Raw genomic sequence first — 23,210 nt, forward strand, 5'->3', positions numbered from 1 at the left:
ACTGAAAGTTTGGCGGCGCGCAGCGCCGCCGTTTTTGAGATATTGCAAAAATTCGCGAGGGGGGTAAAATTTACCCCCCCCCCCAGCCCCGCGCGGGTTAAGAGCAAAGAAGCCAACACATTGTGCCAAAATGGAACGAGTATTGACTAGCTACCTACAAACGCGAGCCAGGGCTTAGCTTTCGCGATCAAAAGCAACATACCCATGCATACATACATGTTACAACATACCCCACCCGGCTCTGATACAACACAAGATACCTATAAGAAACAGGTAGATCCGATGTTTGAAAGTAAAGCCCCAGTCACAAATTTGACGCACCTGTGACATTTCCTGACACCCACGTGACTATTGTATTAACTTTTGTGTTTTGCGATGTTTTAAACTTATTTAAAGTACTGAAAACTCAAAATGTATTATTAATGTTGTTTAAAGCAGCATATTAATAATTATGTTTGTAAATTATCGATAAGCTGCTTATAGCAGGTCACGTGATTGCTACCAGATTATGTGCTCAGAAAGCATCTTTTCAACTTCGATTTTGAACAATTTTTACCTCCTTTGAGGCCAAATGATGGACGGTTTGAGGCACACGATGAAATGTTGAATCTATTGATGCCAAAATTTGTTCGTTTTTTGCGTTTTTAGACTAGTATATCCTGGCTCAAACTTTGACCAGTTTGTGTGTAAACCCTATGGTGAAGGGAAAACTTCACGCCCAGCAGGCGTCATTACAGTGCTGCCAAATCGTGTTTGGTGGGGGTCGATACAACATGTACCTCGCCGCCATCTTGGAAAAACATCCTCGTGCTAAAAAACAGCGGACAGCTGGAGAAATCCATTTTCACTCACGCAGCCTTAGAACCTACCCTCACCACCGCTACGGAGATCTTTCAAATTCGTGCACATCTAAATGTCCAAAACACACATTTTCTTGCAACTTATTTTTTTTAGAATGACATTAAAAAAAACATAAAATCGGCTCTCACCTCGAGACGCGTCCACCCAGCCACACGACAGAACAGGGAAAGATGGCGCCCGGAAAACCTCGTCGGCTGGTCGTGTCACGAGCGCCATCAATTGGATAAGTTTCGCACAATTCGCCCTGATACAACTTGGACATGATACAACTCTCCCCGCTCTCCACTACTAAAGTTACTAAATCGCCGTTCAGAAATTCGAAACAGACGCAAATGGATGCCGAGATACCTGACACCTATGAAAATGAACCGGTTTCCCCATATTTAAACCCTCGAACTGGAAAAAATATCCCAAAAACCAACTTCTTGATTCATCCAATAAAAGAGGATTATCCGCGTCATTCAGCATACCTTGACCTAGGATCGCTGTAGAGCCATAATCACATGATCTTTGCAAATCTTTCGATATGACCGATAAACAACATCAGTCATCAAATACGACACATAATTAGTGAGACAGGATGAAGAAATTACACTCTTCCAAAAAAAAAAAAAAAAAACTGGCACACCAACGAAAGGGCACTTTGGTGGTTGCACTCCTCACGCATGACGCAATAGCATCGCTTCGGCCCGCACTTTCTCAAAATCAAAATAGCACAATCCAACTTCAGATACACTGTTCCTTCCATTTACCGTTCCTCTGAGATACTGGAGCTTCATAACTCTCTGTGAAGTGACATCAACCGGCTTTTATTGTACTTAGAGTAATATCTACGGCGGGAGAGAGCCGTACCTACGCTTTTGAGATAAAACTGACTACCGTAAAGTGGGGCTATTTGAGACAGTGGGGCTATTTGAGACAGTAAGGTAAAGGTATAGTAAAATCGCTGTAAAATGAAAACCGTTTGATGTTTTTTCGTCATTTTTGCTTAAGCTGATGTGGAATTGAACAATGAATGCTCTGAATAACCTTTTTGAAAATTTCGAAAAGTTCTGAAAGAAATTTGCAATAAAATACGAAATACAGAAAAACGCACAATTTAAGTTGCTCGAAAAGGACCCCTACCTGCAGCTTAAAAAAGTTGAAGTTTTAACAGCTTCGCCACTGTATCTATAGCTATTACCTTTTTGCTTATAGGTTAAGCACATTTTTCATGAAACTATTATATATTGTTAACGGTACTGCCGATTGCGTAACCCATTGTCTCAGAATCCCGATGATGCCTACCTGGACAAACCTCAACGGATATGCCAAATAGCTGATGATAACGGTGATGCGATGCACCCGAAAAGACTTACCGCCATCTACCTGAAGTGCATCGAACGTTCGACATAAGCAACACCGGTGAATCGGTCGTGGTCATAAACGTGCAGTGGGTTCATGGTAGGTACTTTTAGCAGCAAGCAATATTTACATGTTCGTAGTGTAACATAATAACCCTTTAGCTGGTGACCAAACTAGTTATTCTGATGAATATGTGCTTAAAATGTGCTTCATCAGTCACTGACTCATTCGACAATCAACATATGTCTACCTTGGTTGACCAAAAAACACCATCAAATGTTACTTAACACATGAACGTACTGTTAGGTGAGCCTATCCAAGTACTTGATGTGGTAGGGTAACCAGCCAATTGATAGGTACGGCATGCAGCGATCGAGGAAAATCGGCATAAAATCAAAACCGTTTAACATTTTTCTGTTATTTCTTCGCATGGAGATGTACAATGGAACAAACAATCATGCAGACCATTCACTCAAATGTTTTGGGAAACCTTTTGCCTTGTTTGATTCATTACAGTGTGCTTCATAAGGTAGCGAGACTGTCTCAAATAGCCCCACCGACTTTCGGTATATCTGTTTTCACGTCACCGGGGCTATATACAAAAACTTACTTTCAAAATTTTACTGTCGATGACTTTAAAATAGTCCTTGATGATCATCCTGTCAGTTTGAAAGCTATGGGTCACATCATATTATGATAACCTTAGCATATAGTGATGCAATTTTATACCCTACCGAAATGAAGTGTCCTACGAAAAAGGAAAAGATTGAATATAAAGGTCATATAACAGTCTTTGAAAAAACCATTTTTGCCAAAATGATCAAAATTCAATTTCCAAATGCATGGCGTTTAAAAAATTATCTCTAGCGTCACCGATTTTCTTTAATTTCCTTGCAACTAAAACTGTCTCAAATAGCCCCACCCTATGGGGCTATTTGAGACAGGCTTTAACATAAAAAATAACCTCAGTCATTATTACTAGCTGAACCAAAATACACCTATATGAAAGAGCTCACAGAGAACTACATTTTTGCAATTTACATGCTATAAGAAATATGAGCCGTCTTAAAGGGAGAGGCCAAAAACTCTAAAATCCGTTTCAAATAGCCCCACTTTACGGTACGCAATCGGACCTACCAGGTGTGCGATTGTTTTCTGACAGGCACGATTCTTCCCGAAGTCAGGCAGCTTTCAGACCCTCAGCATCTTAGATTGACAAAATACAAATCATAATCGATCAGCCCCGAATTGTAGGTTCGAGTAGAAAAAAGTTATTTATTAGATTATTCAATATCAATACAACTCGGATTTATCGGGCAGTTAACTAATTAACGACCCGAGCACTTTCATATTTGGTCACCAAGTTGCCTGACTCAGAGCGTACGAACGCACCTAAACTGAAACCGTCAAGTCCGCAAACTCCTCCGATCCCCGATACCACGTAGGTAGGGGAAGTTGGGGGGACGCCGAATACTTTTTTCTGACGCCCGTACCACGCAAGGAATTCTTGTTAACAAGAATTCGCAAGGTAACAGAAGCTATTCTTGTTGGCGTCATTCGAGAGGCCAGTCTTTTACCTTTCAAACACACCAGGCGCATTTGATGAATTCGCATACCGTTAAGCGCACAAACTAAAAATATCAAAGAAGTGACTTTTTCGGCGTTGCCCCGGACTGCGGGGAAAGCCGAAAATGGAAGAAATGATCTACGGGGAATGTCGAAATTGATGTTTTGCCATTTTATCTCAAACTTTATCCAGAATTCATCAAAGCTGACACACGTTTTAAGAGCTTAAAGGGAGATAATGAGCTTTCTTTTTTCTTACATAAAAATTACTCGACATCTATACTATTTCTACTGTAGTTTCTATAAAATATGAAAATTTCCTAGCACATTTTCGTATGTGAAAAAGGTTTTTATTTTTGCAAAAAAAGAAGCAGTACTTGCAGTACTTGTAACACCCACCGAAATGCGTTGTCCTTCTCTATAAAAAAGTCGCAGTATATGGCACTTTTGTTTCAAACAGCGACGCTTGGGTTTTTGTTTATGTTATCGCCTTGTCGTTGCTTGGTTGTAAGGATTCTAATTTGAATTAGAGTTAATTCGGTTTAGAATTAATTAGATTCTAATTCGGGGGTACATAGTGCCCACTCTTCTTTGTTTCCAAGTATTATTTTGCGCCACAAATGAACGGCATGCGCCAGAAACGCGGCCAAATCTTGCGATTGCGACTACGAAATTCATTATTTTGGCGTCAGAGCCTGAAGCGAAAAATACAAGCATATTTATTTCAAAAAGACTTCAGGTTTGTCGAACGGTGTTATGAGAATTTTGATAACAGTACTGCATAAGTTTTTCAGTGATGCCGCAAAAGTGTTGTATCTATCTTCTTTTATTGTGCAGTCGGCGGGACCGATTCAAAATTGAGTCGTTGCTACTAAAATAGCAGCATATGGCGTCAGATGATGAACAGGAAAAATAGTTGCGTAAATTTAGACATAAACCACCCCCAAACCATGAATATCTTTTGAAGGCACTATAGACGACCATTAACTAACTAGATGTGATGAAGATCAAATGTAAGGAATACGCTCATTTTACAAAATTACATGCAAGTACCAAAAAGTGATGTAAGTACTTATTCAACGGTCATTTTCAGCGCTCCCCGCTAACGTGACTTCAAGTTGAGATATTTGCGGCAAGGTACCGAATTGAGCAAAATGGTTTTAATTTACATTATAACTTGTTGTGTTTTGTCAGAAAATGGTCCTAACTCAGATTTTGTGGAAAAAGGTCATTATCTCCCTTTAAGGACGTTTGGTGCACACTGGAAGTTATAATTGTATGATATAATAAGAAAAGGCCAGGTAAATCATTCCTTATAGGTAACAGGCCGTTGTGTCGGTTGAAAGTGTGATTTGTGTGACTAAAAATACGCGTTGCTATTCCACAGCAGTAAAGTCCACGTAGCGTGCTTTAACCCGCGCCGTGCTGGGGGGGGGGCGTTTTTACGCCCCCCCCTCAGGTTTTTCGCGAATATCTCAAAAACGGCGGCGCGCAGCGCCGCCGTTTTTGGTACACGTGTTCCTACATCATTTCCGCACATGTTGTGAAAATTTCAGACCTAGGCCGTTCAAGGTCAGGTCACCAGGTCACGTCAAGTGACCTTACCTCAGAAAAAGTTCAAAGGCTCGCTATAGCTACACCGACTGAACGATCACTTTGAAACTTTCAGCGATTGATATGAGTAACAGTATGTATAAAATGTATATCTCGGATTTTTGATATCTGTGACCTAAGGTCAGGTCAATTTTGCGACCTCTCCATTATAAGTCAATGGGAGAAAATTGAAATGCGCCTCTTTTGGACGAATATCGTTCAAAACGCTCTCAAACATCGGTTCATAGGTAAACATGACACACTGAATAGGAAAAATGCACCTGTGACCCCTCTGTGTGCCCCTGAGGTCATCTCAGGTCATGAACGGTCGCCAGCAGTTTTTTGGCTATAACTTTTGATAGAGACGTGCTAGAGCGGTGAAAACACGTCAGATGTGTTCAGCTCGACGATACGGATCGACTGATATGCAACATGACCCTTTTCGGTCAGGTCATGACCTTGACCTGAGGTCAAATTTTCAAAATGACCTTTCAAGGTCAACAAATAGTTCATTCGACGCGTCTCGACGAGAGGAACACGATGCTGGCAAAAGTAATGTCATGGCGCTTATGAGTCAAAAGTTATTGACGAAAAAACGTTTTTCGTAAAAACGGCTATTTTTGGAGTTTTTGCCCTCTGGAGGCTAAACCGTTGACCTGAGGTCAAATCTGAGAACATTACTCAGAAAGGTCTGTAAAAGGGCTATCGAATGCGCTTTTCCGCGGCGCTGTAGCTCTATCGGTTCCCGAGATAGCCGTTGGCAGTTTCCAAAATGTTGAAATAGTCAACATTTTACCTTTGGTGACCTCTGGTGACCTGACCTTTGACCTGACCCAAAAAATGACCGAAGTGTTTTCGTCCTTATTTTTGACGCTCTTTCGATTGCCGCTTACCGCGTGTCGCTACGTGGCCCAGGAGCCGAGTTAGACGGGGGGGCGTGAAAACGCCCCCCCCCCCCCAGCACTCGGCGGAAAGTTCAGGCCACCAGCACGGCGCGGGTTAACGTGCGTAATTGCACGTTTTCGGCATTACCCTAGCCAGCCATACTTTCATTTGCAGGCCCATAACTTTTCAACGTGCTGTATAAATTTCAAATAGGCAGCACACTTATGCAAAGACATACTGAAGATTACTTGACCGAATTGGCCAGACAAACGGTAGCATAATGAGTAAGAAATGCAGCTTCAAAGGCGCATGTAGTACAAGGGAAACGTACCTTGAAAACGCTCTTGGCGCCCTCACAGCCGAAGTATTCCGAATGACGACTCGTAACAAACATGCGATAATTGGTAGTCACTTAAGCTTCAGAGCATCACTGACAGGTGGCATTCATGTCGTACGGTTTTCGAAATATCTCGAATTTCGGCTTTGCCCCAACTCCGGCATTGCCCCAACTTCCCTACAGACCCTATCTACAAGCCTATTTAGGCATTTCCCTGCCTCCGGTCGTGACTCCGTGCTCGGTATCGGTTGCTGACGGCCATTGATCGGCACTCGTCAGCGCTGAGTGCTGAGACGGCTCGTCTCGGCGCAGCCTCGCTGGCCCGAAGGACAGGTCGCGCTGACCCCTCCCCATCCATCCATTGCCACCGATCAGCCTCTCGGGTACCCGGAGTGGCGACGAGTGGCCAGGGCGGAGGCCACTCGGAATAGGATGCCGGCAGCGGGTCCGGTGACGCTGAGTGGTCGAGCAGTCGGTGCCTGCAGACTGAACAAATTCGGTTCGCAATAAGAGTTGGCAGCTAGTGTGAGCGTTTGTGTCAGATCCTCTACCCGACTGTGTTGGTTTCCAACGAATTAAGGACCCTGGGCTAAAGAAAATGCTTTGGTAGCTAACAAAATAGCAATAAATACCTAAACAAGGAAAAACTAGCTTGTCAAGCAACCCAGGGGCGGATCCAAGGGGGGGGTCACATGGGTCATGGCCCCCCCCTTGAGGCCCGGGGGCCCAAAGACCTTCCAGGGGCACCACCGGCCTATCAGGGGTATCACAGTCCTGACAGGGGCACCACAGGACCGCCAGGGGCACCACAGGCCTAGCAGGGACACCACGGGCCTGGTGCCCCTGGGCCCTGACAGGACTGTAACGCCCCTGACAAGCCTGAAGTGTCCCCGGCAGGCACGTGGTGCCCCTGACAGGCCTGAGGCACCCCTGCAAGGCCGGTGGTGCCCCTGGCAGGCCTGTGGTGTCCATGGCAGGCCTGTGGTGCCCTTGCTAGGCCTCTGGTGCCCCTGACAGGCTTGTAATGCCCCTGGAAGGACTGTGGTGCCCCTGGGCCCTGACAAGCCTGAGGTGCCCCTGACAGGCCAGAGGTGCCCTTGCTAGGCCTGTGGTGCCCCTGGCAGGCCTCTGGTGCCCCTGACAGGCTTGCGGTGCCCTTGGAAGGACTGTGGTGTCCCTGGGCCCTGACAAGCCTGAGGTGCCCCTGACAGGCCCGTGGTGCCCTTGTTAGGCCTGTGGTGCCCCTGGTAGGCCTCTGGTGCCCTTGCTAGGCCGCTGGTGCCCCTGGCAGGCCTCTGGTGCCCCTGCGCCCGGAGAGGACTGGTGCCCCTGAAAAGTCTGAAGTGCCCCTCGGCAGGCCCGTCGTGCCCCTGACAGGCCCAAGGTGCCCCTGCGAGGCCGGTGGTGCCCCTGGCAGGCCTCTGGTGCCCCTGGCAGGTCTGTGGTGCCCCTGGCAGGTCTGTGGCGCCCCTGGCAGACCTGTGTTGACTGGTGCCCCTGCTAGGTCGCTGGTGCCCCTCACAGACCTGTGGTGCCCCTCACAGACCTGTGGTGCCCCTGGGCCTTGACAAGCCTGAGATGCCTGGCTATGACAGGCTCGTGGTGCCCCTGATAGACCAGTGGTGCCCTTGCTAGGCCTGTAGTGCCCCTGGCAGGCCTCTGGTGCCCCTGCTACCCCTGCGCCCTGAGAGGACTATGGTGCCCCTGAAAAGCCTGAAGTGCCTCTCGACAGGCCCGTGGTGCCCCTGGGCCCTGACAGGCCCAAGTTACCCCTGCGAGGTCGGTGGTGCTCCTGGCAGGCCTCTGGTGCCCCTGGCAGGTCTGTGGTGCCCCTGGCAGGCCTGTGTTGACTGGTGCCCCTGCTAGGCCGCTGGTGCCCCTCACAGGCCTGCGGTGCCCCTGGAAGGACTGTGGTGCCCCTGCCCCTAGGGGTGCTCATGGGCCCAACAGGCCCGTTGTGCCCCTGACAGGCCTGTCGTGTATACTTGCTAGACCTGTGGTGCCCCTGCTTCCTGGCAGGCCTGTGGTGCCCCTGGCGGGCCTGTGGCGCCCCTACAAGGCCGTAGGTGCCCCTGACAGGTTTGTGGTGTCCCTGGAAGGACTTTGGTGCCCCTGACAAGCCTGAAGTGTCAAGGACAGACCCTTTAGACGCCAGGGTCAAGTTCGTCGGACTGACAACGATTTGCTTACCTGATAACGTTCCTGGTAAGTACTCATTACTCAGCGTCCACAACATATATACACATAGCACATTCATATATACTTGCTTACAATTGGTAAATGTGGTTGTGGCTAAGAGGTAACATACTGACTAAAAATAAAAAATAAAAATAAAAAACTGAAAATGGGGGCACCACCAAAATGAAGTGGACGAAATCCGTTGAGTTTTTAATTTTGGGTATAGGTAGGGGCACCACTTCGATTCATGACCCTCCCCTTGGAGTTTTCCTGGATCCGCCCCTGAAGCAACCTGTAAAGCCGTAACAAACTGCGAAAGCACTTGCCCCTGCCCGAACTTCTACATCTCGTTCAGCTGCCAAAAAGACGAATAATTTTGGTATGGGATCAGGAAACAGCTAAATATGACTTCAAGGTGTCTGTTTTGTAAAACAGACTGCATTAAAAGACATATTTGAACATAATTTTCGATTTCACAGACAATCTCGTCTCCATCGCACCGAGTGTTGTGCGATATGCTCTATCGTATTGCTAAATCGTCGCCTGGTGTGTTCGCTGGCTAAGAGATAAACATTACCAGGCAATTTATCGGACAATGAAATACACTCGGGTCGGGGCGCAAGTCGTTGCCTAGCGTGATCGCCAGCTAAGCGATGAGTACGACTCCATAGCTGTTCATTGAACCATGGACTACACCCAGATCAGGATGCTTCGTCGTAGCCTGGTCTGTTCGCTAGCCCAGAGATGAGCATGACCCCGTACTACTTTCATCACGCCATGGAATACCAGGTATCATGAACCAATCGAGCATAATGACTCCATACTTAGAATTGCCGATCATGTATACAATGCGTGTCTCCTAATGGTGACGTGTTTATGGTGGAAATGGGTCCATCTCGCTCTCCCAGAAGCCTGTCTTCGACGAAACTTCTCAGAAACGTCCAGACAGCTCGCGACGCCAACACCAGAGGTGGCTCCCCATAAACAAATGCAGTCAATAAATATTAATTTCTTGAACACAAACCCTCCATAATTGGTAGTTACAAAGCATGGCAGCTAACAATACGATAATGTTTTCTCGCTCTCACTCTCATGTGTCTGCGCCAGTGTGTCGCGGGCGGCGCGGGCCGACGGCGTGGCGACGGGCGGCGCCTGCGAGCGGGCTGGGCCCCCGCGGCCCGCAGGCCGCTCTGCAAAGGGGGAGACACAGTGCAGAGGCGACCCAGCCCGGGCACCGGCTGCGCGGCGCGCCGCGGCCCCGGCCGGGACGGCAGCCGCCGCGCCCAGCACCGACGCCACGCCGGCGCCCGGTACAAAACGGGGGGCGCGCGCGCGGACAGGAACACAGCGGAGGACTACAGGGCGGCGGCGGCCGGGCGCCGTCCGTATCACTGGCGGCCGCGCCGGTCCGGCGCCGCGCTGTCGGCAGGCACGCCGACGCCCACTGATATCCGCACCACGACGCGCGCTGTGGTCAGCCCGCCGCGGCGGCGCGCTCACAAGCACCGACTCACAACACGTAAAGAAACATTATTACAAAACAAAGAAGGCATTGGCTGATACTAAAGATCGGAGAGCGGACACGATCGGCACGCACAAGACGCCCTACGGGCAGACAGAGCGCGCGGACGGAGCAGACGTGCGGCGGCCGTCCGCCCGGCGCCGCGTCGCGCGCGCCACCATAACAAAACGGCTCGGTGACTACACGGATAAAGCTATCATAGTAACGACGCTACTACACGGGCGGACAGGGCGCACACGCGGTCCGCCGACGGCACACCGACCGCCCCTTCCTGAATCACAAGGTGCCTGTTTCTCGGCCGCGCTCGCCGCCAATGCAAGGTGATCGGATACGGATTTGGCACACAGAAAATAACTGAACGCGCTGAGGGCGGCGGCGGCGGCGGTGTGACGGGCGGCGGCGCTCTCCGGGGCGGCCAGCCATCACAGAGGGGCCGTCCACGTCGGCGGCGGCGGCCCGCTGCCTGCGCCTCCGGAATGGTATGAAAACGGTCTGGCGGTGTGAGGGCGGCGCCTGGCTGGCAGCCCACCCGCGCCCGCCTGAAAGCGCAAAGCAAAGTGGCGCGCGGCCGTCCGGCAACGCGAGCTCCGTCCGCCGGAGCAGAACACACCACATGGCCGTCTACACCAGGTTGTATTCTTTCAGGTTCAGTTGCAAAATCGTGTCCTTGACTGCGGCGAACACGAACCGAATATTCTCCGTATCTGAAACGCGGCCGGCACGCAGGGGTTATTCACGTGACCACGCACTCTGTACAAAAAAAAAAGGCGCGTTGCGAGCAGAACATAGTCAAGAGGCTCAAGGCAGACCATTAATAACCCAAACAAAATCACTTTGAAGACACTATAAACAAGGTGGCTTGCAATTATAGAAATCGCATCCAACTGGGTAGAATGAAAAAGTGGATGCCACAAAACAGTCAATGTGACAGAACGGAAATGCTATTGTACTTGAATCGTTAAAATACTTTTATTTAGAAGAATAAAATCTACTTTTCAAACATACACGAAAAAACTAACAATAGATATATGAACAGCGCTGCGTCGACCAATTGCTACACTGCACGCCTATAAAACAAATTATCAAAAGGTGGGAATCATAGTGTAATAAATAACACTATGGTGTTATTTATTACACTATGGTGGGAATGAAATAAACTTAAAATATATGAGAAATCAACGACAGTTACACCAGAATACAATGCAAAGTATGCAACTTTTGCTTGTTCACTGCCATCAATTTGAAACACCGCGCTACAATTAACTAGCGAAATGGGAGAGCGTGTTGCATTATCCGATATTGAAATACATCAAATAAAAATGCTGATTCATGCGAATCAGTTTCGAAATCTGTCTAAAAATAATATTTATAACAGAGGGGCTGTAAATGAGATTTAAAAAAGACCATCACCAAAGCAAAAATATTATGACATAGAGGGACGGGAAGGCAATTTGTTTCCACCACTGACTCAGCACATGCAAGCGTTACTCGGATATGGCATATATTTTCCCACAAGCGGTAGGTACTAAAACCTAAATCCTGGGGTTTCCAGTTTCTACGTGAGAAGGTTTGAAAACAACTGATTGCTTTGAATGACTTTACAAAATTCTTTTTACATTCAAGCATTTTTGTTTTAGATGAATTTTCGGCCACGGACCATGATCACATCAATGCCAAAATATAAGAATATCAGGAGACAAAATATTTTTGTCATATCAAAAGGTGCATATTTTTCGGTACAATTTGGTAGATATTCGTTTGTGAACTATGGCACCACTTGCAGGCAAACTTTTTTCGGGGTAGAAAGGTCACTTTAATTACAAGTGAAATTAAGCCCATTTTGGCAGCCCCATTTCCATTACATGCGAGGTTCGATGCATAATTCATATTTGGATGAGTTATTCATCCGATAAGAACAGACAGCTTTCATTCGGGCAGGTCTAATAAAGGCTGCTTCAGCTCGTTGATGCGACCACTTCAAAGCAAAAGACATAAAGCATATTGTTAGATCCATAACTGTGCTTACGATGATTAGTTGAAAGTCCAGTGAGCTTAACCAAATATTGGGGTTATAAGCAAAAACAGAAGGGTTATCATGCGGGGAGGGGGTGATAAGCAAATACAATCACCAAAATACCAGAACTAGTGACAAAAAAGTAGCATGCATCATTTACAGCACACCAAAGCCACACACTCACCGAGCTTTCAAGCCAGGTTAAACTCTTTTAGTGCAGCTTGCATGATGGTGTCTTTGACGGCACAGAACACCAGCTTGATGTTTTCCGTGTCTGACGTTTGCCGCATGCGTCACACACACATAAAACACCGAGAGGCACGGTCAGACATGCACCGCAGCAGCCCAGCGCAGACCATGCCCAGCCGGGGCGGCGCGCGCGGCCGCACAAGCAGCGCACATTAGTTGGGAACGGACACCGAGCGGCCGGCGGTGGGCAGGCCTGCCATGCGGGTCAGCGGACACAACACCACACACCAATCACCACGTTACCTGTAGCACACGTGAAATGCGAATAAATGATCTTCTCCGCGTCCGGATTCAGGTCGACAAACATTCTCAGAATGAACTCTCGGGCTGCGATGGCGTCCCTCTGTGGCCCTACAGGGTGAGAGGGGCGGCGGTGTCACTAACTGCGCACGGCGGACCGACGACTAGCTACATACTTAGGCAGTGAGGGGCACTTCCGGGCGCTACAGAACGAGCCACAGAAGACCTACGGAGACGGCTGGAAAGAGGCAAGGTGTCTGTGAAGACCCACAAGACGCAGGTGTTCCTGAATGTTACTACGTGAGCGAAAGACTCGACCACCACTATCTGAGCCCGAAATCTGCACTAAGATCGATCTAATTTGTGAAGAGTGTGCTGTGCAATGTATATCGGGGTCCATGTGACCAAAATAATCACCAACGTTGTGATAAGAAAGCGTCATTTTCAGACGGAAACGTTCGAACACTTGTGGCCAGCGGTGCGCAAAGCACGAAAAGCAAATCAGCGAAAGAGACCTTAGCATTAAAGATGCGAATCTGTGGGGAAAAAATGCCAGCACTTCAAACGAAAAACAAATTTCCCATTTTGTCAAATGTCAAAGAAAGCAGCGCACGTTGCAGCATGGGCGTATTCGATAGGTTTTAAAAACGGACCCAAAATTACTATGCATAGCTTCAAAAGCTAGATCACGAGAAATGCTCTTCACAGAGAGCCCTGCAAAATGATATCTTCGTATGCATAAAATTCCACATTTCACTCTTGTTCATTAAGATATGAACGATGACATGTTCTGAAGATTCCCAACTGTAAAATGTCCAGATCGTATTCTTCAATAAAAAAACCAATGTTTGGAATTTGATTTTTACCAAAATGCCCAACATGCACATTCAAGTTTTGCATCTTTCCTGCATATTGTGAAAGTTTACAAATGACTGCGATGACAAGTTGTTGATCAACAAGTTGAAGTATATGGACCACGGAATATCCTCCTTTTCACGAGCATTTCTGTGACGACTGTACGGTGAAGGCAGGGCAGAGGTGTGCACTGTGTGCCGGAGGGGGGCCGGCAGAGGGGTGCGGGGCGGAGGGGCGGCGGTGGCGCCGCGGGTCGTCAGAGGGCGCCAGCCACTGCGCGGCGGCCCGACCCGGTTCCAGTCTACCTACAGCCCACAGACCGGGGCGTCACTACACCGGCCGTATCCGGGGCCCTCAGCTGCTGTGGTTAGATACGTCTATGGCTACTACAGCCGCCCTGAAGAGGGCGGCGCTCAGTGCCCGGCGGCGCTGCTCAGACCTGTAGCGCAGGTGAAATGCGAGTAGCACATGCGGTCCGGGTCCGGATTGAGCGCCAGGTACATCTTCAGGATGTACTCTCGGGCGGCCACGTCATCGTGCTTGGGACCTGCGTCCAGTGGCCCGGCCCGGTCAGCCGGACACGTACAGCCAGGCAGCGGTAAACACCGACTGGTCAGCGTTACAGTGTGTTGAAAAAAAAAAACGCAGGGTATCCCCCCGCTGCCTTTCCAAATATCTCAAGTTCCCATAAACCAACTCTTTCTTTACCTTAGAAAAATGCCCGTCACACACTCCTCCATACTCCAAAAAAGAAGCCGTGGCCCATGACCCTGAGCTCCCTCCCACCTGGTGGCAGCGCGGCTCGGCCGGCTGTCTGCAGACGGCGGCAGGCTTCGGACGGACGTCCGCGGCGCATCTGTACGGCCTCGGATCGGTCCAGCCCGGCTTCAGAAGCCCCTCGAGACGCCACCGCCACCCCCGCACTCACCGTCGTACTCGGGGAAGTAGTCCACCAGATGGGACGTCATGATTTTCTCCTCGAGCAGGTCCTTCTTGTTGAGGAACAGAATCACAGAAGAGTGTTGGAACCACGGGTACGTGATGATCGTCCGGAACAGCGCTTTGGACTCCTCCATTCGATTCTGTTGAAGGAGAGATGGTCATCAGTCAAACCATGTTAAGACGTTCGAAAAGGGTGCCATAAAACTGAACTTTTTTGCTCTCATACAACCCCATTTTTTCATTTCAGCCTTTGACTCTTGTTGATTAAATAGGAGGCAACTTTCATCAACGTCCACATTCTTGACTGCAAAACGATCACAAAGAACCAACAAACTAAATGCACCGATACCTACCAGGTATCTCTGCAATTACGGCATCACGTAACAGCTCAATCCGTCATTACGTAAGATCCGCGCCGCCTATCTGGGCGCCGTATGCGTCCGGCGGCCACACCCACCTCACTATCTGCCTCGAACAGGATCTGATCGTATTCGCTGAGCGCCACCAGGAAGATGATGGAGGTGACGTTCTCAAAGCAGTGGATCCACTTCCTTCGCTCCGAGCGCTGACCACCCACGTCCACCATCCTGCGAAAAAAACAGCAGCAGATTGAGTCAGACTGTCGGCTAGGTTCGTAACGAATAGCACATCCAGGAAGGCATGCGCAAGATGCTGGTGGCTGAGAGGACGGGAGCAGCCAATGTAAGGAGTGACAAGGATATGCCGATCCACAGATAACAGTAGTAACAGTGGCCGATCCCTTCATGAGGTCAATATGAATCCAACTGGTGTCCATATAAGCAAAACAGGACCATCATAAGATAAAATGAAAATCAAATCAGCCTAGAACCAATAGGTAACCAGGATGTACAGCCATTGCAGCATTATAACTTTACCCAGTAACGTTATGCACAGCTTCGTATGAACATCGAGTCAACAAAATAAACAAATCACATGTTATTCATCGGTGTTAATTACGGCAAAATACAACGATAAATCATCGATGCCCAAAAAGCCCGCTTCCATCGGGTAAAACGTTTTGCGTCCTTCTTGTGTACGCGTCTCCCCACGCCCAAGGTCGGTTTGATATGTCACTGCGTCCCGTCCTCATCTGGTACAGATATCGTCTCCGAAAGAGGCACTCACCTGAATATGATGGAGTCCAGGTCGAAGGGATATTCGACGATACCCGTGGTGGGCGCTCGCACGCGCAGGATGTCCTGCTGAGTGGGCAGGTAGTCTTTGCTCGCTATCCGATCCAGGTCGGTCAGGTAGCTGCCAACACAGGCGTAAAGCGTCAGAAAACGAGGGACTTTAAGGCAGAAATATCAGTAAGAAATGTGTAAGCCACAGCCCACACTTCGGAGTCGATCGATCGTTGCGGGTTTTCATCGTATCGGCATCGTATCGTTGTGTTGTGTATGGTTTAATGCACTTTCTTCAAATAAGTAAGAAAGCAAAAAAGAAGCTACGATAAAAGCAAAAAATTGGTGTGCCATTATGTAAATATGTCAACCCTTGAAAGTTTAAAACATCGAATCATATGGGGAATCATACTTCGGATATAAATAACACGTCATATACGTAATTATTTCACTGCGTCACACGTAAATCTCCGAATTGATCGTCAAATAACTGCCAGATTATGACGTTTGTGCAGCGCAGGCGGAAGGCCTTCATCTCACGGAGGGACAATATGCATAAGATAAGACTGGCATGTGAGTATCTCCCATAGCAGACTAACCAGACTTCATGAATTGCATCATCCTCTAAGCTTAGTACTACACTCCTCAGATTTTATCCAGTCCCCGCTTATCACGCATCATCTGATGGCCCGCCGCACGTGGGAACGCCCCCTGTTCAGACGGCGGCGCCGGCGGGCGGGTCTGCCCGTCACGCGCACCGGCGCTCAGACGCTATCGGCGGCCTGGTCATGCGCCGGTCCGCTCCGCTATCGGGCGAGGCCCGGTCGGCCGCTATCGCGACGACGCGCAATGCTCGCTCACGTCCGCAGGGCCACCGCTGATCGGGAGAAAGTCGGCGCACAGAGGACGTGCTGTACATATATGTCATTGAGCCACGTGAAATCCTTGGACGTCAAATGACAATAATTCGCATATCAGCGGTAGAAGATCATTCACGATTCTTTCAAACGACGCGATGAGACGTTATTCTATTTATACAGGTAATCCGAGCATCGACCAATGTCCCAAAATTTGTCGATTTGGGTGGGAAACGACATCCAAATGAAATTCATTTACCACTCTCACCACCAATTTTTAAAAACAATTTTCCACTCCCAACCAAGAAAACCTAGATTTTTTACCTATAAAAGAGCAGTTGTGTGGATGCCCGGTTTAGCATCAAGCATCCTGCACCTTAGAATAAAATGCATGCTTTTAGTCGTTTTTCACTCTTTTTGGATCTAATCGAATCAGTAGTTTTTCACTCTCTCCCCTCTTTTTGGTGGGTAATTTTCCCCTCTGACACCCAAGACAAAACTCAATTATGGGACACTGGCATTGACTCGATGATAGCGTCACACCAGGAACCTCGTTCCAAATGTTTAGGGCCTTGTAAGCTTTAACCTTTTTTGTTTGAATTCATGAATTTAAGGAGCCGGAGCCCACCTTACGCAGGGCTCGTTGCGCAGACGTCAACTCCTACCGTCCGATCGGGTGATTTCTTTGCGGCTGAGGACCGTGAGGGGGGATGTGGGGTCATTCAAATCAACAAGAAATCAATTAATGGTGTGAAGTGCTTTAGCGAGGAACATAGCGAGCATAAATACGTGAAGAATCATTGACCTTTTCCTCGAAGAATAAAAAACAAAGCCTGAAAGCCAAAGCCTAAATATAACTTTTGGCTTTGTTTTTACTTCTTAGAGGAAAAGGGCAATGATTCTTCACGTATTTATGGCATGCTCAACAAGCAGTCACCTGAGCTGAAACCGGCCCGACCCATGAATGAGCTACCTTAGATTTCTATATTTCTACAGAGCTCCTGCTAGTCATTCATCAACCCTAATACATAGAATAACAATCACGCTGAATTAATGTTTATGCAAACGCCATTCACTCAAGCATCGCCTTCGTCTCTAAGGATAGAACAGCCGCTAACGTTCATGTGAATCGATCAGATCCATCCTCTCCCCCCCCCCCCAACCGTTCTACCCTTGATCTAGTAAGAGCTTTCCGAAAAAAGAGCGAGCATTTGCTCGTGAGCGTGACGGGAATAGGCCTATGGTACCCCATTTTACGATCCTAGGTCAATGGTTGACTTTCCAGGTCAGGTCAATGACTGACCTAATGGGAAAATGAGGACCTGCTAGATCTTCATCAGGTGACGCTTTTCTGGGAATTTAAGGTGCTGATTCTGAAGCTTGCATTCGTTTTCTTCGACAATAATCAATTTTCATTACGGGTGGGTCGAGCCAGGCCATGGACCCAATAACCAGCTCCCAAATGCTAAATACATAAAGTCTAAAGCAGTCAAAAATGTCATATGAAGTTGCTAAACTCGGAAAAGTCAACCGAGGTCACCGGGACCAATGACCTTGAATTGACCTTCCATTGACCCCAACACACTCAATAATCCATGGGTCAAACATCATTTGATATGTTCGCACGTTTCTAGTCACAAGTCTGGAAACATACAAATGATGTGTGCTGATAAACGTCAAATAGCCATTCTGGCCTGAAATGATGGTCTCGAGAAAGAGGCCATAGATCAGGTCATTGGGGTCAGGGTTATGGAATTTTCAGGGGATGTTAACCCTATTCCTGGCGGGCTCCGCCGGGACAAGAAACTGGCGGGGGGGGCCGATTCGGCCCCCCCCCCCCTGAGATCTCGAGAACGAAGCAAGATAGCGACAAGCGGTAAACGGCATCGGATACGCACGGCCAAGATCTACAATTTTTAATAAGGTCATTTTCAGGTCAGGTCAAAGATGACGTCACAGGGGTCGAAAAAGTCAAAATGGCGGCGCTAGATATGGAGAGAGTTTTTCTCGAATAACTTTCGAATTAGTCAAGATAGGAACAAACTAAGGGCATCATCGTGATCCTCTCGTCAATCCGCATCGAATGACATATATGTTGACCTCGAAAGGTCAAGGTCAAAGGTTGACCTCAGGTCACGTGACCTCGAGGTCATCATGTATATCATTCGATGCGTCTTGACGAGCTGAACACAATGAGACCATCCACGCGTCTGTATCTTGTTCCTGTACGGAGTTATTGGCCAAAAACCTTTGGTGACCTTTGATGACGTCACATGACCTCACAGCTGCCCAACAGCAAAACAGACCTCAAGGTAGTGAAGGTTGATCGTATATGAAGTCATGTATGGTATATGGGGCCATTCCGACCCGTTTTAGTGGTAAAAACAGGGAGTTGATTTTTCCCCCATTGACTTATAATGGGGAGGTCGCGAAATTGACCTGACCTTAGGTCACCGATATCAAAATTCCGAGATATACAAGTTGCACATACTGGTACCCTAACTAAACCCTGAAGAGAAAAAATTGATCGGTCAAAAACTCTAGCTCTGGCGTGATTGCAAACTTTTCTGAGGAAGGGTCACCAAACCGCCTCTGGTGACCTGACCTGAGGTCAGATCAACTCAAAATTTTCAGACATGTTGCGTAGAAGCCTTTTAGGAAAAGTCAGAAAATTTGAGCTTCCTAGCTCAACGCGTTTGGGAGAAATAACCAAAAAACCTCAGGGGGGGGCTCCTGAGGCCCCCCCCCCCCCCCGCCAGGAATAGGGTTAAAATGGATTAACACGACGGCACTGAAAAATTCATAGTCGCGATCAGCCACTTTTACGCAAGGTATTTGCGAAAAAAAAACGAGCAGCCCCTACCCCCTCCCCCCCCCACACACACACACGAGAAAAAATATGCGGTTTAACTTGACTCTTCGAGCCTACCTGACCTCTCGTTGCCAATTTGGTTCATCGGAGCAGTCTTTGCAGACAACTGCACGCGTATCATAACAAACACCACACCACAAATGCGTTAGTTATAAGAAGCAACCGAGCTCTAGCGATTCATCTGAAGCATGCCGCCACTCACTATTTGGTTGAGTCGGTTAGCTGGTATTCGTTTCGTCGTTCATAGCAGCGCTGGATGCCTGAATCCTTCCACAGTTCCCTGATGCATGTGATGTACGGCTCCTCAAAGGTGGTGATTGTCTCATGGTCAACACCCTTCACCTGTTCAGCCCTCTCCTGTGGACGGCACACGGTTACACAGCGTCACAATCCAACACTTTCACAGTATCTTGTCATAAAGCAAGTAATAGTCTAAGTCTATGATAATGGTAAGCCTCCTATCGAGCTCTTTTGCAATGCAATGTTTCTGAGTGTCATCTCACCTGAAAAAACATTCATCCCACAGACTATAGCATTCTATAGCATCATGAACATGATCTTCATTTTCGTCATGGACAAGTTGGGTTTAAGATCCAGTCATTCCAAAAGCCCACTTGGGTACCTATCTAATTTGGCAGGATACCTATAAGTTATAACACACCCAGCAGACTGACGAGTTCGAGTCGCCGCGGCGTTTGAGCTGCTCCGGCGTTCGAAAAAAAAAACATTTTAGAGATGGTCTGTGCTTGGTGGATTGTGGGAGAAGTCATATGCAGTTTCAAGTAATTTAGTGGGAAGGACCATGCCTGGCTTTACAGCACAAGAGGCTTTGACAGGATTATCCTGTCCATGCAGAATCTCCCCCAAAAAGAGAGTACCTAGGTATAAGAAGGTAGAAGTCGGGACAAACTATAACAGGCCATGTTTAGAGGCATGCTGACTTGGTCATTGTGTAATATGCTGAATCCATCAAACCATTTTAGATTAAAAAATTGTCCTTGCACTAAACACAGACATAAACTTTCCAAAGGGCTTCTGGGGTAAGCAGCAAGACCCATTGGAGCACCAGACAACATACAGCAGTATGAGGATTAGCCAGCTTTTATTCCTAAATCATGTAATCCACAAACAAGAGCCTCCTTTTCAGTGAGACAGTGGGCTTTCAAATAAAATGCAAAGCTATCAACTTGATCATCAATGGCTAACTGGTCCATTATAGATTTCATTACAATTAACATTATTTCAAAAAGTATTACAGATCATACAACAAAGCTGAATAATGTCTCATGAAGAAGAACAAATATGAATGTTTAGTCAAGTGTAGCATGACACATAATCTTTTTGCCTATGAGTTAAAAGGCAATAAAAAGGGAATGGTGGATGGCAGTGTCATTCGACCTTTTAATTATTGAACAACAGTATACGACTAGACACAACTGTTTCAACATGTCTTAATATTATGCATGATAATCTCTAAGAACTTAAGACTAAGATTAAGATAAGATTAAGAGAAAAGTTTTATTCCCAATAAAATCATACATTCCTTCCAAAACTAACAGGTAATATCCCATCTGGAAGGCATAGATTGAGCAACAAAAAGTTTTGTGTAAATAAAAATTGCAATGAAATACACTGTCTATAATTTTGATAGTGTTACTTTGCTTATCAATGAACTAGTGACTAATGGGATTCATGACATACAAGTTGAATAATATGATGAAGAAATAGCTCATCTGTGCAGCTGTTATCACCAGCCATAGGCAGCCATTTATCTAAAACAGCAAAACACCTCTTAGTTGCCAGCTGACAAGAACTTATTGGGCATGCCCCATTCCACTTCATCCCATAGAATGTTAGATGCTTCTCTTCCCTGACAGTAATCCAGGTAGGTAAACACTAGCCAACTGAATGTTACTAACACACATCAAAGATCTCTTTGCCCCTTACTTACTCTACTTTCAGATGACTTGTACTCTATGTTGAGAAAGTCCATGGCATTGATCATGCTCTGCATGGCCATAAAGATGTTCTGGTACACCAGCCTCGTGAAGCCCCTCCGATCTTCATCTGTGTAGCCAACACCATGAATGATTCGCATCTGTTTGATGAAGGTTGACTTGCCGGACTCTCCAGTGCCTGTTGACAGGCACAATGTCATGTTCATATTGAGTTTTCTTTAGACTATGGCAGAGTGAGGATTACTACAAAGGGGCAAAACTCATTGCATCTCATGGATGCTGTTGGCACATAAGAGCCACCAGCACATGAATTGAGCCCTCAGGACAAATGTGATGACAGGGTCTGGTGGGTCATGAGACTGTATTGGCATGGCAACTAATGGGATGCAGCTTTCCATTATTGCTAATTAGCACCTAATGTCAATGTGAGCCTTACACAAACTTCAGAGATAACCTGAGTGCTGCTCAAGGGATGCAGCTGAAGAGCAAAATCTGGTCTCATAATCAGTGAACTTTGATTAAAATTGTTGTTTTATTTAACTGGACAATAGAAGCATACAGAATACAGTCAAAAAGTGCAAACAATGAATGTATTGATATAGGCATAGAATATGTTGCACCCCTTGCACTGAAATTACGAACACACATAATTACAAGCAAACAAACTAGGATAAAAACATTGTTTTCTCCATCAATTTGGATAACTTTATTTAGAAATTTATGTAGGCAGGAAGATGTATTGAAACAACCACCTTACTTATTATATTGCACATAATTCAGCCACATACAGGCTTAGGCTTTGTGAAATTGGTTACTTTGAATTCTTACCCAACAACAGAAGCTTGAGCTCTCTCCTGGCATCTCTCTTGTCTTTTTTGAGCTGCTTTTCGATTTCTCGATTGATACGATGCTGTTCTCTTGCTTCTTCCGACTGACAGCAACCTAACATCGCGAGTTTGTCTTGTGGGTGGTATGATTGCCGATTGTGAATCTAGATCACTGTTACCGTTTTAAAGCTTCAAGGAACAAAAATATATTGTTCCACGGCATTTCCACGACACACACAGCACTTCCTCTTCTTTCTGAAAGTTCACATGTATGCTATTGAAATAGCAGCCGGCTAGGGTTGTTTAACTCACGCTTCTGCTACACGCCAAAACTTCGCTAGGGTGTGACGGCCCAATGGTGGATACCGCGAATAATGGTGAGCGAGTGCGGCGAACATAGAAACGCCTCTTTCTAGACACAGCCACCTTATGAAGGTTTTTGGTGAGGCTTCTCCTAACAAGATTATTTTCCAGTCACGGCTTATACTCTCAAGGAAGCTTCAACGCCAGGAATAGGAGGAAACTAGCGGGTTTTGATCGATACAAGAAGGGAGCACGCACGGCAGAATGAAGAGCCCATTTACGTGTCGCCATCTATCGGCTAGATTGGCGTGACCTGCTACCTACAAAAAACAAACGAAAAGGTTCGACTCCAATAAACAGGAAGTGATCGTAATCGTTGAATGGGCGAGCGAAGTGCGAGCCGAATGGGGAGCGATGGGCCTTCATTTTGAAGTGAACGAGTAGTTACGTTTCTTTCCCATCTAACTTTTCGTCTTTCGACCGCTCCGATCCGCATAGTGCGCCCACCGGTCGGCTGTTCCGGCTGTCAGTGCCCAGTGACACTTCTCAGAGAGCTGGTTTTATTCTAGCCACATAGCGTGTTTCTCTCAGGTCTCGTCAAGCACCTCCCTTTACAACGAATGAATTCCGTTAGACGGTGCCAATCGACAGCACGGATCCTT

General features: G+C 47.1%; 1 protein-coding gene across 4 annotated transcripts; it reads right to left on the minus strand.

Moving 5' to 3' along the window:
* Positions 1-9,756: 9,756 nt before the first annotated feature.
* On the minus strand, positions 9,757-22,833 carry LOC122365725 (guanine nucleotide-binding protein G(q) subunit alpha). 4 transcript variants are annotated; one of them, XM_043337177.1, is made up of 9 exons: positions 22,247-22,770; positions 21,412-21,596; positions 19,663-19,817; positions 15,733-15,861; positions 15,044-15,173; positions 14,573-14,726; positions 14,084-14,191; positions 12,485-12,574; positions 9,757-10,990 (listed from the first exon to the last, which is right to left on the minus strand). In XM_043337177.1, exons 1-8 carry the CDS (start codon positions 22,365-22,367, stop codon positions 12,492-12,494), a joined length of 1,065 nt encoding a protein of 354 aa, XP_043193112.1. In that variant the 5' UTR covers positions 22,368-22,770; the 3' UTR covers positions 9,757-10,990; positions 12,485-12,491. The 4 variants fall into 4 exon arrangements, with proteins under 4 accessions (XP_043193112.1, XP_043193113.1, XP_043193111.1 ...); XM_043337178.1 differs by lacking the exon at positions 14,084-14,191 and having other exon boundaries at positions 22,247-22,833; XM_043337176.1 differs by lacking the exons at positions 12,485-12,574; positions 14,084-14,191 and adding an exon at positions 12,793-12,900 and having other exon boundaries at positions 22,247-22,784.
* Positions 22,834-23,210: the final 377 nt, after the last annotated feature.

Source organism: Amphibalanus amphitrite, unplaced genomic scaffold (assembly GCF_019059575.1).
Source record: "Amphibalanus amphitrite isolate SeventyFive unplaced genomic scaffold, NRLGWU_Aamphi_draft 000759F_arrow, whole genome shotgun sequence".
In the NCBI taxonomy this organism is placed as follows: Eukaryota; Metazoa; Arthropoda; class Thecostraca; order Balanomorpha; family Balanidae; genus Amphibalanus; species Amphibalanus amphitrite.